General features: G+C 42.2%; 1 protein-coding gene across 3 annotated transcripts in view; it reads right to left on the bottom strand.

Annotated features, from left to right (window-relative positions):
- Window positions 1-1337: 1337 nt before the first annotated feature.
- Window positions 1338-19655, bottom strand: part of LOC119974954 (protogenin-like) — a 150258-nt gene continuing 131940 nt past the window's right edge. For 2 of the 3 annotated variants that reach the window (XM_038814337.1, XM_038814339.1), the window contains exons 14-20: window positions 15628-15755; window positions 11854-12024; window positions 10845-11036; window positions 9883-10006; window positions 9377-9539; window positions 4832-4942; window positions 1338-2991 (exon numbers count right to left, since the gene is read on the bottom strand). In XM_038814337.1, coding sequence (XP_038670265.1) covers window positions 2563-2991; window positions 4832-4942; window positions 9377-9539; window positions 9883-10006; window positions 10845-11036; window positions 11854-12024; window positions 15628-15755 — 1318 coding nt within the window. In that variant the 3' untranslated portion in view covers window positions 1338-2562. The remainder of the gene's footprint in view (window positions 2992-4831; window positions 4943-9376; window positions 9540-9882; window positions 10007-10844; window positions 11037-11853; window positions 12025-15627; window positions 15756-19655) is intronic. The other variant, XM_038814338.1, reaches the window with a different exon arrangement.

The following is a 19655-nucleotide window of genomic DNA, read 5'->3' as shown; positions in this document are numbered from 1 at the left end:
CACAGACAGTGACCCAGCCGGGAATCGAACCTGGGACCCTGGAGCTGTGAAGCATTTATGCTAACCACCATGCTACCCTGCTGCCCATGAAATGAGAAGGAATTTCTTCAGCCAGAGCGTGGTGAAACTGTGGAACTCTTTATCGCAGAAGGCTGTGAAGGCCAAATCATTGAGCATCTTGAAGACAGAGTTAGGTAGGTTCTTGATTAATAAGGGGATGAAGGGTAATGGGGAGAAAGCAGGAGAATGGGGATGAGAAAATATCAGCCATGATTGAATGGCAGAGCAGACTCGATGGGCCGAGTGGCCTAATTCTGCTCCTCTGTCTTATGGCCTTATGGTTACCACAGTTGCTTCACAGCTCCAGAATCCCAGGTTCGATTCCCGGCTTGGGTCACTGTCTGTGAGGAGTCTGCACGTTCTCCCCGTTTCAGCGTGGGTTTCCTCTGGGTGCTCTGGTTTCCTCCCACAGTCCAAAGACATATAGGTTAGGGGAATTGGCTATGCTAAATTGCCCTTAGTCTCCAAAAAAGGTTAGTTGGGGTTACGGGGATAGGGTGGAGCTGTGGGGAAAGGGTGGAGGTGTGGGTTTGGGTAGGATGCTCTTTCCAAGGGCCAGTGCACAATCGATAGGCCGAATGGCCTTCTTCTGCACTGTAAATTCAATGATTCTATGAACTCGTTCATGGAACCTGGGCATTACATTTATCGGCTAGCATTTATTGCCCATCTCTAATAGCCCTTGAGGGGGCAGTTAAGAGTCAACCACATTGCTATAGGTCAGAACAGGTAAGGACGGCAGATTTCCTTCTCTAAAGGACATTAGTGAAGCAGATGGGTTTTTACGACAATCAGCAGTGGTTTAATGGTCATCATTAGATTTTTATTTCCAGATTTTTATTGAATTCAAATTTCACCATCTGCAGTGGCAGGATTCGTATCTGGATCCCCAGAGCATTACTCTGGTCTCTGGTTTACTAGTCCAGTGATAATACCACTACGCCACCACCTCACCAGTCTGATTCCAGGAGAGATTGAATCAGGATTGTATTTGCCGTAGTTCAGAAGAATAAGGGGGGTGGATCTAATAGAATCTTATTAAATTCTAACAGGGACAGGATAGATACAAGAAGGATGTTTCTGATGGTGGGGGTGTCCAGAACCAGGGGCCACAGACTGAGGATACAAGGTAGACCATTTAGGACTGAGATGCGGGTGAAACCTCTTCACCCAGAGTATGGTCGGCCTGTGGAATGCACTATCACAGAAAGCTGTTGAGGCCAAAACGCAAATGTTTTCAAGTTAGATATAGCATTTGGGTCAAGCGGATCAAAGGATATTGGATGGGGAGGGGGGAGGGTAGGTGGGATCAGGCTATTGAGATGGATGATCATAATGAATGGCGGAGCAGGCTTGATGGGCGGAGTGGCCTCCTTCTGCTCCTATTTTCTATGCAGTTGCAGGGGTATCTATTAGAATGCATGAAATCAGAATCCAGCTCAGAGAGTGTACGGCCGTGGATATGAATCAGTGCAGGCGCCATGTTTTTCCTAGTTTCTGCATCGTATGCTCCAGTTTCTAGAACAGGAAGCCTGTAGGTAATCATTCTAGCTAGTCCTGGCCAGCTTCAATTTGCCTGTTGTTCCTCCCAACAAATATTCTATGAAACTGAAGTGTACCCAAAACACTTTAGGTTTAGGCTGGATAAGAGTTCATTCATTCTGCTGGCACAGCAGCACTGTTATAGTTCAAATGTCTTTCAAATTAGCAGCATATGCGAGTTTACTCAGCTTGTGAATGAATGTTACAATGCATAAACGTGTATCTCTTCAAAATCATTCAAATGAAAGCATTTCCTCTTCCCTCTGATCAAACATACTTTACATTTTTCACAGCTCTATGTAAACCTCTATTATTCACAAACATAACAGCTGTGAAAAGTGATCATATTAAGTTTAAAGGATCGGGACTGTGACTTTGATACTCTTACTCAAACATACGACTGGGATCCTTTGCCGTACATTAAAAAAAGAACAAGTGAATCAAAACAACTTCAGCTCAATGGTGCTGCATTTGTCCCCACTTTAGAATGATGCCTGCTTGTATAAACAAGAGCTTTAGTTAAACACTCTCACGGCAATGTCCTTACAACCCCTACATCACAGCAGAACATCAACAAACATTTCTTTTAGCAAAACAACGTATTTCTGTAAGGAAGTATCAGCAATTAGGCAATGGAGTAAAATATCTGTTAAATACTGGAGTTTACCATTAGGTAACATTGAGGTAGATTTCCAGCAGAAAGCCTGACAAATTATTTCTGCTCCAGTGATATACTTTTCAAAATAAAATCAAAAGAAATGTAACGGTCCTTTTCACATTATTGACACAGACATTCATGGTGGGTAAAATTAAAAATGTAACATTCATCAAACAAAAGCGAGTAAGAACCTGGAGTGATAAAACAAAAAAGACCCAGATTTTTATTCCGGAACGTTCTTTGGCTTACTGCACATTGTCCATTGTACAGATAAATTACGGTCAAACTGGATCGGGTAACTTTTAAATTGGAAATTCATGGTTGGCGTGTTCGCAAGCAGTTTTTGGAGAAGGCATTTGGCAAACATGAGGCGGTGCTAGTAGGTCTGAGGTAGTAGAAGGAGAACCAATCAACAGACGTTCAGCTTCCTCCGGCGTAGACTTGACAGGAACGCTGACCGTTTCTGCCTGGACAAATGGCCCCAAGAAGGTAGGTGTAGTACATATGACAGAAGAAAGGTGAGCCATTTCCATTTCCTCTCTAGAATCGTGCGAGTATCTGCCTGAATCTCCAGTTTCATGGCTTCCGTCACTGTTGTGAGAATATTCCGTGTCTCCTGCAGTGCAGAATGCAGCCTGCAGAGATGTAGGTGGAATGAGTATTGAGCCGCCCGATTCATCACACGTCAGCTGGTAAGAGCTCATGCCGCGTCCATTTCTTCTCACTGGCTGCTAGCAAAAGAATGACACAGTTACATTTAGCAAGTACTACAAATTCAAGCCAACTTCTTTTGCAGACTATGCAAAACTTTTAGGAGGATCATTGCTGTAAGCGTTGGCATGTGGGTAACCTGTAAAAATGGCTGTTTGAGCAATTTAAATAACTGTAACAGAATCATAGAATTTACAATGCAGAAGGAGGCCATTCGGCCCATTGAGTCTGCACCGGCTCTTGGAAAGACCACCCTACCCAAGCCCACACCTCCACCCTATCCCCGTAACCCCACCTATCCTTTTTGGACACTAAGGGCAATTTAGCATGGCCAATCCACCTAATCTGCACATCTTTGGACTGGGGGAGGAAACTGGAACACCCAAAGGAAACCCACGCAGACACGGGGAAACTGTGCAGACTCCGCACAGACAATGAGGCAAGCTGGGAATCGAACCTGGGACCTTGGAGCTGTGAAGCAACTGTGCTACCATGCCGTCCACTAAGACAACCACAAGATCATAGCAATGCTGGTGGTGCAAGCTTGAAAAAGAGGAATGCCACCAAGCATGTTTCAAACAATCGGATGATAATTGTTGTGTTTCGCACGGAGATGACTAACGTTGTCAACTGCAGGCAATTATTTTTTTTAATATAAATTTAGAGTACCCAATTCAATTTTTCCAAATTAAGGGGCAATTTAGTGTGGCCAATCCACCTAGCATGCACATCTTTGGGTTTTGGGGCCGAAACCCACGCAACACGGGGCGAATGTGCAAACTCCACACGGACAGTGACCCAGGGCCGGGATCGAACCTGGGACCTCGGCGCCATGAGGCAGCAGGGCTAACCTACTGTGCCACCTTGCTGCCCAACTGCAGGCAATTATTATTGAACTAACATTATTTACACCTCCCGAACAGTGAGAGCAACATAAAATGGTCAGATTGATTATATTACAATAATTAATACTATCAATAGATAATTGAGTGCAATATCACCCGAGTCCCAGAGGACCATAGGCTGACTAGTGATGATTTATTTATATTTATTTTTAAAAATAAATTTAGAGTACCAATTCTGTTTTTCCAATTAAGGGGCAATTTAGCGTGGCCAATCCACCTACCCTGCACATCTTTGGTTTGTGGAGGTGAGACCCATGCAGACACGGGGAGAATGTGCAAAGTCCACGATTGAACCTGGGTCCTCAGCGCCGTTAGGCAGTAGTGCTAACGACTGCGCCACCTTGCTGCCCTGCTGGTGATGATTTAACCAGAGGGTCACCACACCTCAAGTGAGGGACAAGGTTGAGAAGGCAGGGCGTTCATGAATAATCTCAGCTGGTGCAGGAATTGAACCTGTGCGGTTGGCGTCACTCTGCATCATAAACTAGCCGTTCACCCAACTGACCCCCAAAGTAATTTCCCCATAAAACTGCAAATGCAGAATATTTGCTACACTTGGTGAGTGAATTAGGTCAAGCATCTGTTTCTCACTAAAAGTCACTGAACACATTGATTATAATTCAATAGGAGACTGTCAAACCAACAAATTTGCAGGTTCCTTCAGATAGCAGAAGCTCCAGAAACTGTATGAAGCATCAGCTAAAATGCAAGATTGGTTATTTCCATTTAAATGTGTTTGTCGAATGTGTGTAGTATTCTACACAACAATCATCAGATTACACAAGATGTACAAAGAAACATACCATTCAGGTCAACCTGAGCGTTTACACTCTACACAAGTCTCCAAACACCCCATCAGCATTACTTTCTATTCCTTTCTCTGTCTTGTCTCTATGTAGCTTTCTTTTGAAAGCATCAACTACATAAGCTTCAAGAGTTTGATTCCAAATCTTACCTGTTTCTCTTTCTGTGCCTTCATCGATTTCTTCATTGACCCAAAAAATGACCATTTCTTCACCTTTTCATTCACACAAGTAGAGCTGCTAATAATCAAATCAGATCCACCCTGTTGGATACAATATAACACATTCAGATGGTTTATTTCTTGCTCAATCACCACATATTATTACAGTGAATCAGAGAGTTTGATTTACACTTTCTGTCCTGGGTTCAAGTCCCAGTAAAGATAAACCCCCCCCCCCCCCAACCTGCCTACTACAAAGCTGACCAATTTCACTCAGTCTCAGCTACAATGTCAGAAGAACATGTAATGAGAGCTGACTGAACTTTGGTTAGCTTTTACCAATATTACCATATTCTGATCAGAGCTCCACTCTATATTATTTCTGCCCATCCCAATAGTCTCTCCAGTTTTATCCTGTGCAAACATAAGTACAGATGCACCAAATGAATAAACAATGCAAAATACTTCCATATTATCCCTTTTTTCTCACATGTATAAAGTTATTTTATTATAAGGTTAGAATTGAAGAGCTAAAATTAATATGTTTACTCTCAAGTTGTTTACCGCCTCCCAATTGTTATGTGACTTTTTTCTTCCCGCGTCATGTCATCTCCCCTGCTTATGTGAAACGTGCCTCACAAGTTGATCTGCTCTGGTCAATGTGCACTTGCTTCTGTTCTCACAATGAGGCTTCTTTTTAATATAAATTTAGAGTACCGAATTATTTTTTTCCCCAATTAAGGGGCAATTTACCATGGCCAATCCACCTACGCTGCACATCTTTGGGTTGTGGGGGCGGAACGCACGCAGACACGGGGAGAATGTGCAAACTTCACACGGACAGTGACCCGGGGCCGGGATCGAATCCGGGTCCTCGGCGGCATGAGGCAGCGGTGCTACCAACTGGATTGGCCACACTAAATTGCCCCTTATTTGGAAAAGCAAAATTGGGTACTCTAAATGTATTTTTAAAAAGTAGAGTTTGTTAATAGTATGTTAATTATATTGTCAGGATACAGGTGAATGGCATTGTTTAATACACATTTGAAGAACATATAAATAGGAGATAAAAGTTTCCTTTAAAGTTTTCAATTTTGCTACCGTACCCTTTTAAAAATAAGTTTTGAGTACCCAATTATTTTTTTTCCCCAATTAAGGGGCAATTTAGAGTGGCCAATCCACCTAACCGGCACATCTTTGGGTTGTGGGCTGAGACCCACACAGACACTATTGCATCCTTTAAGCAGCTATTAATTTGTTTGTTAGTTTGTTATTTATGTTGATTGCTACTCAAAAGAGTATAACTAGGGGATGGCTGGGACACTGGGATGTGTGCGAGGAGAGCTGGGAGGGCTAAACAAAGTCAATCACCTCTCCTTGTAAAGAAAAACTCGGTCTTGGTTTCAGCTTCACCAAGAAGCTTGGGTCCCCTTTCCAGAGTCCTTCCAGCTTTGACTGACCTGAAACTGGCATAAACTACAAACCAGAAAGTTCCAGGTTCAATCTCCAGTGTGTGTTGAATTCACTGACCTATATAACAACCATGGCTACACTTCAAAATTATTTTCTTGGATGTATAGAATTAAGGTTAGGGGCAGGGGATTTAGAGATAACTTGAGGAAAAACCTTTCTTTCACTGAGACATCCAGAGATCGCAAACGGCACTATATAAATGCAATTCTTTATTTAAGGCCAATAAGAAAAACAATGAAGGGTTCTTTCTCCTAATAGATATCATGTAACCCCTGCTGGAAACGCCACATGGCTGGATGAAGGCAAGAATGAGTATGTGCCGTGTTTGTGTGGGTTTCGCCTCCACAATCCAAAAGATGTGCAGGCTAGGTCGATTGGCCACGCTAAATTGCCCCTTAATTGGAAAAAATGGATTGGGTACTCTAAATTTATATTAAAAAAAAGAATGAGTATGTGGCCACAATATCTCTCGTCATAGCCCAATACTGTTGAGGCTCACACATGAATAGTGGTCACCCAAGTGAGAAGAGGTGGATTGTTTGTCAGATGATAGAATCTTTACCATGAAGAACGAGGTCATTCGGCCCATCGAGTCGGCACCGACCCTTTGAAAGAGCACCTCACCTAGGCCCAATCCCCCTGCTCTACCCCCATAACCCTACCCAACCATTGGACACCAGCGGAAATTTAGCATGCCCAAACCACCTAACCTGCACATCTTTGGGCTCTGGGAGGAAACCAGAGCACCCAGGGGAAACCCACACAGACATGGGGAGAATGTGCAAACTCCATACACATCTGCTGACTGTGGAACTGTATCCCAGTGAAGAATTAACATATTGAAGTGGATGGGGAGAGAGAAATGTGGCAAGAGAAGTTGTTTTTAAAAGGAACACAAGAACCAGGAGCAGGAGTAGGCAATTCACCCCCTCGAGCCTGCTCCATCATTCAATATGATCATGTCTGATCTCACCTTGGCCTCAACTCCACTTTCCAATTACTAACTATCTATCTCCTCCTTAAATTTATTCAAATGTCCCGGCATCCACCGCACTCCGGGGTAGCGAATTCCACAGATTCACGACCCTTGAGAGAAGTCATTTCTCTTCACCTCTATTTTAAATCTGCTACCCGTTATCCTAAAACTATAACCTCTCATTCTAGAATGTCCCATACAAGGAAGCTCTATGTCTACTTCATCAATATCATCTTATATACCTTAATTAGATCTCCCATGGTTCTTTTAACCTCCGAGTATAGGCCTAAACTACTCAATCTCTCATCATAAGACATACAGGGACAAGATAGTATATAAGAACATAAGAACTAGGAGGAGTAGGCCATCTGGCCCCTCGAGCCTGCTCTGCCATTCAATGAGATCATGGATGATCCTTTGTGGACTCAGCTCCACTTTCCGGCCTGAACACCATAACCCTTAATCCCTTTATTCTTCAAAAAACTGTCTATCTTTATCTTAAAAACATTTAATGAAGGAGCCTCAACTGCTTCACTGGGCAAGGAATTCCATAGATTCCCAACCCTTTGGGTGAAGAAGTTCCTCCTAAACTCACTCCTAAATCCAGTTCCCCTTATTTTGAGGCTATGCCCCCTAGTTCTGCTTTCACCCGCCAGTGGAAACAACCTGCCCGCATCTATCCTATCTATCCCCTTCATAATTTTATATGTTTCTATAAGATCCCCCCTCATCCTTCTAAATTCCAATGAGTACAGTCCCAGTCTACTGAACCTCTCCTCATAGTCCAGCCCCTTCAGCTCTGGGATTAACCTAGTGAATCTCCTCTGCACACCCTCGAGCGCCAGTACGTCCTTTCTCAGGTAAGGAGACCAAAACTGAACACAATACTCCAGGTGTGGCCTCACTAACACCTTATACAATTGCAGCATAATCTCCCTAGTCTTAAACTCCATCCCTCTAGCAATGAAGGACAAAATTCCATTTGCTTTCTTAATCACCTGTTGTACCTGTAAACCAACGTTTTGCGACTCATGCACGGGCACACCCAGGTCTCTCTGCACAGCAGCATGTTTTAATATTTTATCATTTAAATAATAATCCCGTTTGCTGTTAATCCTACCAAAATGGATAACCTCACATTTGTCAACATTGTATTCCATCTGCCAGACCCTAGCCCATTCACTTAACCTATCCAAATCCCTCTGCAGACTTCCAGTATCCTCTGCATTTTCGCTTCACCACTCATCTTAGTGTCGTCTGCAAACTTAGACACATTGCCCTTGGTCCCCAACTCCAAATCATCTATGTAAATTGTGAACAATTGTGGGCCCAACACTGATCACTGAGGGACACCACTAGCTACTGATTGCCAACCAGAGAAACACCCATTAATCTCCACTCTTTGCTTTCTATTAATTAACCAATCCTCTATCCATGCTACTACTTTATCCTTAATGCCATGCATCTTTATCTTATGCAGCAGCCTTTAGTGTGGCACCTTGTCAAAGGCTTTCTGGAAATCCAGGTATACCACATCCATTGGCTCCCCCTTATCAAACTGGAATTCCACAATTTCCATTTTCCCTCCTATTCTCCTTCCTGTATTAATGTTTAGGCGATTTTAAAAATGTATGACTGGGAAAGCAAATATAGTTTGATGTCAAGGTTAACAATTCATTCAAAAGCTTCCGCTGACACAGTGTTTTTGTGAAAATAAATTTAGAGTACCCAATTATTTTTTTTCCCCCAATTAAGGGGCAATTTAGCATGGCCAATCCACCTAACCTGCACATCTTTGGGTTGCGGGGGTGAACCCCACGCAGACACAGAGAGCTGACGCAGCGTTAAAGATTGTGAGACCACCTGGAGTAGATCGCTCAGGGCTGAAGTTCAATATATGGACGATGGTCTAACTGAGTTAGTGTTTGTGAGGTGAAAAATGGGAATTCACATAGTAACAATACAATGTTACATGCATTGGTGTTGAAACTTCTGAAGGACTTCCATATTTAGCTCAAAATAGCACATTATTATAAAACGCAAGAGGTAGACAAAGTAGAAATAAAAGGGAAAATAAAATGAATCACCTTGGTATCCAAAAAAACATTTTCAGGCATCACTGGCATCAAGGTTTCCACAGTTTCCTGTTCATTTTGACTCTTAACAATATGGTCTCCATTGACTAGTGGCCGTGTAACATGTGCCAACTGTACATTTCCCTGTTGCTCAGCCTTGATAGCAGAAGATTTCCTGGACAAACAAAAGTTCACCAAGAAAGTTTAGCTTGGCAGATCTAATAATGATATATGTTGTGAAGTATTCAATGCTGAACATGATGAGTTTAATCCCAGATTTGATTGAAAAATGGGTGAATCAAGATAAATGCAGCCTAATACAGAAGAGAACAATTCCTAAAATAAAAATACCGGTTGACGGTTGAAGGGGCTCAGCATTTTCAGACATCATTTTGATTAACAGAATGCTTTTGCTCACAATTAGTCAATATGTTTACAATAAATTCTAATACAATTCTTGCCCATTTAACAATACTTTTTGCATGCTGCCTTGAACATTTGTACTTTCAAAACAATACCTTGCTTTGCTTCGATAAAGGAGGATAAGGATGCAGATGATGATACAGGTTAGGGCTATGCAAACGCCAACAATAATTCCAGTCATTGACTTTTGGTCCAGGTGGTAAAATACATCCGAGTTAGCTTCAAGTAAAAACAGAATGATAACTAGCATTAGAACAATTAAATTAAAAGTGCCTCAAAATGTTTTTAGTCACTTTTGTCGCTGTATCACACAAATCTACTACTGATTTCAGTAATGAAAATAAGATGGGATTAAATAGATGTGACAACCTATCTCAGTATACACACTATACCACTGAGAATATAATCAATATTAGAACAGACCCTGGTGCGCCACTGGTAACACCAATATTGCTTATAAAAATTGCTTTTAATAGGTAAATAGTAAAGGATAATATTTTTCATAAAAGGCTTCTGCTGCCCACATCAAACCATATGTAGTGAATCTGGGCAGAAATACATCACCTTGTTTAAATTTGTGGATAAACAGGTATGCAGTAGGACATTTGTAGAACTTCTTTGGAGAAGCAAAGAACACAGAATTCATATATTTGAAAGTATTGCCACCAGGTTTTTCTCTCGATTTTACCAACACGATGTCCCAGTCGATTTTCATTCAGATAATTCCAACATCTTGCTGATTTCCCTTCGCCTTTGAAGTGCAACCATGTGATATGACAGAGCTTCCCAAATCAGTTGCTCTGACAAAGACCTCCGCATAGTCAGCATACAACATTACAACGGAAACTATCACACATCCAAAAAGTTCTATCTTGGTCACAATAATTAGACATAATTGTTTTTCCAGTGGGATAATGTTTAAAATGCCCATTTTAGATTCTTTGTAGCTCGTGATAACAGCATTTCACTGACAAGTATTTAGAGCGACCTTGTCAGAAAGGCCTAAGAGATTACATTAGTTACACACTTGTCTGATGGCAGCTGACTGTTCACTGACCTTTGGCATCTCCACTGCTGAGAGAGTCAGCCCACTTAGGTCCCTGGCTAATGTGTGCAGTTTCCGTAGCCGGGATTGCTAGCTCCACAGCATTCGAAAAGGGCCCTTCTCCAATTTCATTAGATGCAGATACCTGAACGAGGTAGACATTTCCTGGAAGGAGGTTCTCCAACAAAGACATTGTAATTGTTCCTAAAAACAAAAATGACATTAATGGATCAATAATAAAAAAATGCAGTGAAGGCAGTATAGCGTATTGCACAACAAATGACCTATTAGTTTTGCATCACTATATAGCACTCTTGTTTTGATTCCAGTTTGGACAGCTCTGCACCAGACACAATGTGCTGGGACCATCCAGACAAAGGAAACATACATAGGCAAAAGTCTGGCAGAATATAATTTGTCTCCTACTAGCCAACCCATAAGCACTATTGGAGAGGATCCAAGGTCAGGTTACCCAACTTGGACAGACATGCATGCAATACCACAGGGTATGGATTTCTTCATCCAAGTCCACAACATAGACCGAGAACAGTACACAGTCAGCATCGCGTCCTGTTACACTCCACTCAGTACACACCCGGTCCTCCCTCAGGTAGGAGGTCCTAACATGTCCTATATCCATACCCGAGTTTTAACTTGGAATAGGACAGGGGACACAAGTTCAAATTCATAAAAGGAAAAATTTAGACTGTCAAGAAGCTTTTTTGTCACACAAATAATGACATCTAGAAGGGCACTACAATCCCCAGAATGGGCCTTACTGAATGGATGAAACAGATTGGATCCAAATGCTTTTGTCATCCATAATTACTGTGTGATGGTAATTAGTGTAGGTGGTTAGGGAGGCAAGATCATCCTCTCTTAAAACCATAAATTGTGTAATTTATTACACAATTCTCACGCAGGTAAACCATGATAATAAATTCCATTAATTATGTTTATTTGATGATGAGTCACATTTATACAAGATAGAATGAATTAATGTGTTCGGAGTAAAGCTCACCTTCTCTATGAAGTACTTGCCATTCGCCTGCAATCCAGGCCTTTCTGGAAGCGTAAAGGATAGTGTATCGAGTGATGGCTCTATTGATACCTTCTGGGGGTTTCCAAGAAATTAGAGCAGTTCCTTCTTCTATTAAAGTGACTTTTACACTTGAAGGTGGATTGACTGGAGCTATGGTATAAAACAATTAATGAAGGGATCTTCAAAAACACCCATATCACAAGACACTATTTCTAAAGAACTTCTTTAAACTTCTGACAAAATCCAAAAATGATCATAATGCAGATTATTATTTTATGCAAGAATTAGGACTTTTTGGGAACAGAGTTGGGTAGCGTGCGTGTCAGCATCAATGCTCACATCAGGTGCAGAGTAAAGCTCCCTTAACTCTTCTCTGACAACATGCCCCAGTCCCAAACTCATCTATCACATCAATGGGATTTCAACCCCCCCTATCTTCTATCAGGTCGCCCCTCAGCCTCAGTCTTTCGAGGGAGAACAATCCCAGTTTATTTAATCTCTCCTCATAGCTAATACCTTCCACACCAGGCAACATCCTGGGAAACCTTTTCTGAACTCTCTCCAAAGCCTCCACGTCCTTCTGGTAGTGCGGCGACCAGAATTGGACAGTATTCCAAATGTGGCCTAACCAACGTTCTATATATAACTGTAACATAATTTTCAAGCTTCTTTACTCAATACCCTGTCCTATGAAGGCATGCATGCCATATGCTTTCTTTACCACCGTTTCCACCTGTGCTGCCACTTTTAATGATCTGTGGACCTGCACACCCAGATCTCTCTGCTCCTGATGGTTCTGCCATTTATTTTATAGGTCCCACCTAAATTGGATCTATCAAAATTCCATCTGCCATTTCTCTGCCCAATTTTGCAGTCTATTTATATCCTGTTGATTTTGCTAACAATCTTCATCACTATCCGCAACTCCTGCAATCTTAGTATCACCGGCAAACATGTTAATCAGACCCGCTGCATTTTCTTCTAAGTCATTTATATATATTACAAAGAGCAGAGGTCCCAGTACTGATCCCTGCGGAACACTACTAGTTACAGACCTCCATTCAGAAAAACACACTTCCACTGCTACCCTCTGTCTTCTATGGCCAAGCCAGTTCTGAATTCATCCAGCTAGTTCACACCTGACCCCATGTAATTTAATCTTTTGCACCAGCCTGCCATGAGGGACCTTATCAAATGCTTTAATAAAGTCCACGGAGACAACATCCTCAGCCCTTCCCTTGTCAATAATCTTTCTCATCTCCTCAAAAAAATAACCAACCCAATCACTTCCATTATCACTTCCATTCGATCATCAAATGCAGCATAAAACATTTATTAAAAAGGTTGTTTCTACAGAACATGGGAGAATAGTCAAGAAGGTAAGAGCCCATGGGGTCCAGGGCAATTTGGCAAATTGGATCCAAAATTGGCTTGGTGGCAGAAGGCAGAGAGCGCTGGTCGAAAATTGTTTTTGTGACTGGAAGCCTATGTCCAGTGGTGTTCCACAGGGATTGTGCTGGTTCCCTTCCTGTTTGTTGTGTACATTAAATGATCTGGAGGTGAATGTAGTAGATATAGTCAGTAAGTTCACAGATGGCACAAAAACTGGTGGTGTGGTAAATAGTGAGGAGGAAAGCCTTAGATTACAGGACAATATAGAGCGGCTGGTTCGATGGGCGGAACAGTGGCACGTGGAATTTGTGGGGTAATGAAAAGTGTGGAGTAATGCATTTTGGGAGGACTAACAAGGCAAGGGAATCTCCAATGAATGGTAGGACACTGGGATGTACAGAGGATCAGAGGGACCTTGGTGTGCATGTCCATAGATCGCTGAAGACAGCAGGACAGGGAGACAAAGTGGTGAAGACATATGGGATACTTGCCTTTGTTAGCCGAGACATAGAATATAAGTGCAGGGAGCTTATGATGGAGCTGTATGAAACACTGGTTACGTCACAGCTGGAGTACTGTGTGTGTAGTTCTGGTTGCTATACTATAGGAAGGAAGTGATTGCACTAGTGAGGGTGCAGAGGATATTCACCAGGACGTTGCTCGGACTGCGAGCGTTTCAGCTATGAAGGGAGCCTGGATAGGCTGGGGTTGTTTTCCCTGGAGCAGAGAAACGTTTCTAAAATTATGAAGGACATAAGAGAGGGTGGACAGGAAGGAATCTTTTCCCTTCATGGAGGGGTCAATAACCAGGGGGAATAGATTTAAGGTAAGGGGTACAAGGTTTACAGGAGATCAGGGAAAACTTTTTCATCCAGTGGGTAGTTGGAATCTGAAATTTACTGCCTCAAAAGATGATAGAAGCTGGAACCTTCACAACATTTAAGTAGTATTTAGCTAAGCATTTGGAATGCCACAGCATATAAGGCTACAGACCAAGTGCTGGAAAATGGATTAGAGTAGATAGGTGCTTGGTGGGCGATGCAGACACAATGGACTGAAAGGCATCTTTCTGTGCTTAAAAAACTCTTAACGTTGATGACATTTGATATCACAATAAATTATGTTGGAATGTTAACAATATAACATGGTGTATGGATTGATGCGCAGATACCAGGTTGATGAACAGTCTGACACAACTTTGGTTTCATGAGCTATGAAGATTGGCTGGCAAAATTGTTTTTTTGGATGGGGTTATATTGTTGGTACATTAGCTGATAATCTGATACAATGCTTTTTTTCAGAAAATTACAGCAGGATTTAGATCGTTTGGAGACTTGGGAGGAGAGATGGCAGATGGAGTTTAATCCGGACAAATGTGAGGTAAAGCATTTTGAAAGGTCTAATGCAGGTAGGGAATATACAGTGAATGGTAGAACCCTCAAGAGTATTAAAAGTCAGAGAGATCTAGGTGTACAGGTCCACAGGTCACTGAAAGGGCAACACAGGTGGAGAAGGTAGTCAAGAAGGCATACGGCATGCTTGCCCTCATTGGCCGGGGCATTGAGTATAAGAATTGGCAAGTCATGTGGCAGCTGTATAGAACCTTAGTTAGGCCACATTTGGAGTGTAGTGTTCAATTCTGGTCGCCACACTACCAGAAGGATGTGGAGGCTTTAGAGAAGGTGCAGAAGAGATTTACCAGGATGTTGCCTGGTATGGAGGGCATTAGCTATGAGGAGCAGTTGAATAAACTCGGTTTGTTCTCACTGGAACGACGGAGGTTGAGGGGCAACCTGATTGAGGTCTACAAAATTATGAGGGGCATAGACAGAGTGGATCGTCAGAGGCTTTTCCCCAGGGTAGAGGGGTCAATTACTAGGGGGCATAGGTTTAAGGTGCGAGGGACAAGGTTTAGAGTAGATGTACGAGGCAAGTTTTTTTACACAGAGGGTAGCGGGTGCCTGGAACTCGCTGCCGGAGGAAGTGGTGGAAGCAGGGATGATAGTGACATTTAAGGGGCATCTTGACAAATGCATGAATAGGATGGGAATAGAGGGATACGGACCCAGGAAGTGTAGAAGATTGTAGTTTAGTCGGGCCGCATGGTTGGCACGAGCTTGGAGGGCCGAAGGGCCTGTTCCTGTGCTGTACTTTTCTTTGTTCTTTTATTCCTTGTTCCAGATAATTTATCATCGCTACAGATCTAATGCTTTATTAATTTCTCAGAACATCCCCCATTGCACTATGTACAAACCAAAAACAGCATAAAGCAAGGTAGCAACTTGTTTTCAGGTAGCAAATAGTTTTTAAGTAACGTGCCATTGACTTTTTTACGTTTGTAGAGGACTAGGGAGTTCTTACCTTCTGGCAATGTAAGCTGATAAACTACAGGGCTCCAGGGGCTGGAGAGCTGGTCTGCATGAAGACGCACAGCGAACTCATACTTGGTGAAAGGTTCTAAGCCATGAACAAGCATGTGTGTTTCAGACCTATTTAAACGAAAAAGAAACAGAGCTATTAATACACTAGAATCCAAAAAGGCCTTTCGTTAGACTTCATTTTCTGATTATACTTATAAATGCCAAGCAATTTGTAATGTAATTAAACTTCTTAAAATCAGCTTACAAGTGTCTGAATTCAGTGTAGTGAGGTTTTATGGATATATTTAACATAAACTACACATAAATATCTTTATTAGTCATTCAACAATTCAAATAAAAATATTCTTTCATGGGGTGTGCGTGTTTGGCTGGGCCAGCATTTATTGACCATCCCTAACTGCCCTTGAACTGAGTGGCTTGTTAGGCCATTTCAGAGGGCAATTAAGAGTCAACCACAATGCTGTGGGTCAGGAGTCACATGTAGGCCAGGCCAGGTAAGGACGGCAGATTTACTGCCCTAAAGAACATTCGTGAACCAGATGGATTTTTATGACAATCGACAATGGTTTCATGGTCATCATTAGAATTTAATTCCAAATGTTTTTTATTTAATTCAAATGTTACCATCTGGCATAGTGGGATATGAAGAGTGTTACCCCGGGTCTCTGGATTACTAGTCCAATGACAATATCACAACACCACCACCTCTCTTGATGCTAGATGAACCAAAATATGCAGAGCCCCAGAGGGCAGTGACCTAAGCCCAAGCATCTTCAGCTACTTCATCAATGACCTTCCTTCCGTCATAAGGTCAGAAGTTGGGATGTTCGCTGATGATTGCGCAATGTTCAGCACCATTCGTGACTCCACAGATACTGAAGCAGTCCACATGGGTGATATCCAGGCTTAAGCTGATAAGTTGTAAGTAACATTCGTGCCACACAAGTGCTAGGCAATGGCCATCTACAACAAGTGAGATCCAACCATTGGCCTATGACATTCAATAGAATTACCATTGCTGAATCCCCCACTGTCAACAAGCTGGGGTCCAGAACTGACCAGCCAAATCACTACTATGGCTACAAGAGCAGGTCAGAGGCTAGGAATCCTGCATTGAGGAACTTACCCCAAAGCTTACCCACCATCTACAAGGCATAATTCAGGAGTGTGATGGAATATTCTCATATACCTGGATGAGTGCAGCTACATCAACACTCAAGAAGCTCAACTCCATCCAGGACTAATCAGCCCACTTAATTGGCACACCATCCACAAGCATTCACTCACTCCACCACTGATCCACGGTGGCAGCTATGTGTACCAGCGACAAGATGCACTGCAGGTACTCACCAAGGCTTCTTTGTCATAACCTTCCAAACCCATGACCACTATCATAAAGAACAACAAAGACAGCTGGCACATGGGAACACTACCACCTGGAGGTTCCCCTCCAAGCCACTCACCATCCTGACTTGGAAATATATTACCATCCTTGATGTATATTAATGATCTAAATCTTTGTCTGCAGGGGACGATTTCAAAATTTGTAGATTACACAAAACTTGGAAGTATTTTAAATTGTGAAGAGGACAATGTAGAACTTTAAAAAGACAGACAGGTGGGTGGAGTGGGCAGAGAGGAGGCAGATGTAGTTCAATGCAGAGAAGTGTGAGGTGATGCATGTTGGTAGGAAGAATACAGAGAGACAATAAAAAGGGGTAAAATTCTTAAGGGAGTGCAGAAGCAGAAGGACTGGGATGCATAAGCCATTAAAGGTGGAGGACAGGTGGAGAGAGCAGTTAATAAAGTGTATAGTGTTCTGGGCTTGAAAGCCCACCGTCTCAATCTTGCCCCTCGCCCCCAAGGTGTGATGATCCTCAGGTTAAATCATCACCAGTCAGCTCTCCCCTTCAAAAGGAGAAAGCAGCCGATGGTCATCTGGGATGATGGCGACGTTACTTTTTTTTTATTAATAGGGGCATAGAGAAGAGGAGCAAGGCAGTTCTGTTGAACATGTACAAAATACTAGTCGGACCTCAGCTGGAAAATTGTGTAGAGTTCGGGGTGCCACACTATAGTATGTGTGTAAACGCATTGAAGAGATAATGCGGAAGAGGTTTAGAAGAATGGTTCCAGGGATGAGAAACGTCAGCTAAGAGTATAGACTGGAGAGGTTGGGACTGTTTTCCTTGGAGAGAAGGCGGCTTAAGAGGAGATTTGATAGAGATGTTCAAAATCATGAAGGGGCTGGACATAGTAGATAGGGAGAAACTGTTCCTGCTTGCAAAAGGCTCTAGAATGAGAGGCCACAGATGTAAAGTGATTTGCTAAATAAGCAAATGTGATGAGAGATAAAGTGTTTTCACCAGCTGGTGGCTCTGGTCTGGGGTTGTGGTGGAGGCATGTTCAATTGAGGCATTCAAGAGGACATTCAATGATTATTTGACTAGAAACGTGCAGGGGTACAGAGAAAAGGCAGGGGAATGGCACCAGGTCCCACAATCCCAACCGGTCTAGCCTGACTAGTGTTAACAATTGTTAAAAACACATTGATTTTAGCAATAGCCTCCTTCAAAGCACCGAGTACATGACAATGTGATATTTGTTTCTCCATATACGTCAGACTAAAATAGTGCTTCAAAACATTAAATTAAGTTTTTACACCTCATAAGCACCCTTTATAAATTGCCAGAGATGGGAGTTTGAGGATTCGAAACAGCCAAATATTAATTTTTGCTTTCATGTATCTTTTTGTCAGTTTTGACAATTTCGAGAGAAAGAGAGATGCACACAGAGACAGTGAGAGAGAAAGACAGAGACAGGGAAAGAAAAGGCAAGCTGGTTCAGCACCATATCTTTAAGAAATGCATAAGTGAAAGTTTATGGTGCTGGTCTATAAATGTTCTACTACTTAAAAGCCCCATTCACCCTGGCTGAAGCTTTCATACTTTCAAAGTGTAAATAACTATCTGGTGTCATGCCAGAGGGACCCAATAATCTCTTCCAAATTGCTAGACAACAAAGGAGAGCAGTGTGGGGACTAGAATTTTTCCTATCTGGCAGTCTTGTTTACTGTGCGATTAGATTGGAGATTGATACTGAACAGCACCCATCTAGAATCACCTTGGGCAGACATAGACAAATGCAAGGCATAGCAAATCAACATACTTGCAAAGCCTAAAGGTGTTCATTGAAATAATGTATGTTATACCCCAATGAGACATATTAGTGTAAATCTTAAACAGCTTTCCCAAACAAATTCATCTAGACTCAAAGCATGTTGTTCATATTCAGCAGATTTCCGAAACTCTCAAGGATTAAAAAGTCTGAATTAAATACAATGCTACAATTTTTTTAAAAATTGGTATTTGAGACAATCTCTATAAGCAATAACATCTCTTTTTTAAAATAAATTTAGAGTACCCAATCAATGTTTTCCAATGAAGGGGAAATTTAGTGTGGCCAATCTACCTAGCCTGCACATCTTTGGGTTGTAGGGCTGACACCAACACAGACACGGGGAGAATGTGGAAACTCCACACGGACAGGGACTTGGGCCGGGAACGATCCTGGGTCCTCAGCGCTGTGAGCTGTGAGGTGACAGTGCTAACCACTGCGCCACTGTGCCGCCCAGCAATAGAATTTCTTTAAGTCAGTCACATCAACAGAGTTCAGATGTACCTGTGCAAGAACACAGTAACATAGCGCTATCAAAATACCACAGATGTTGGAAATCTGAAAAACAGAAAAATTATAGAAATACTCAGCCGGTCGGGCAGCAACTGGGGGATGAGGGCGAGAAAGTTAACATTTTTGATCAATGACCTTACATCAGAATCGAGTTCTGAAGAAAGTCCATCGATCAGGTCGCTGATCTGAAATATTAACTCTTGCTCTTCTCCCCAGGCCTGCTGAGAATTTCCAGCAGAATTTTCTTTTTCTCATGATCGATTATGCAATTCCAGTGTGCAGTTAGTGACGCCAAACTATAAACTGTTACAAAAACAA

Source organism: Scyliorhinus canicula, chromosome 12 (genome assembly GCF_902713615.1).
Source record: "Scyliorhinus canicula chromosome 12, sScyCan1.1, whole genome shotgun sequence".
Taxonomy (NCBI): domain Eukaryota; kingdom Metazoa; phylum Chordata; class Chondrichthyes; order Carcharhiniformes; family Scyliorhinidae; genus Scyliorhinus; species Scyliorhinus canicula.
Note: the sequence above shows the minus strand (reverse complement) of the source record. Positions and strands in the feature narration are given on the sequence as shown.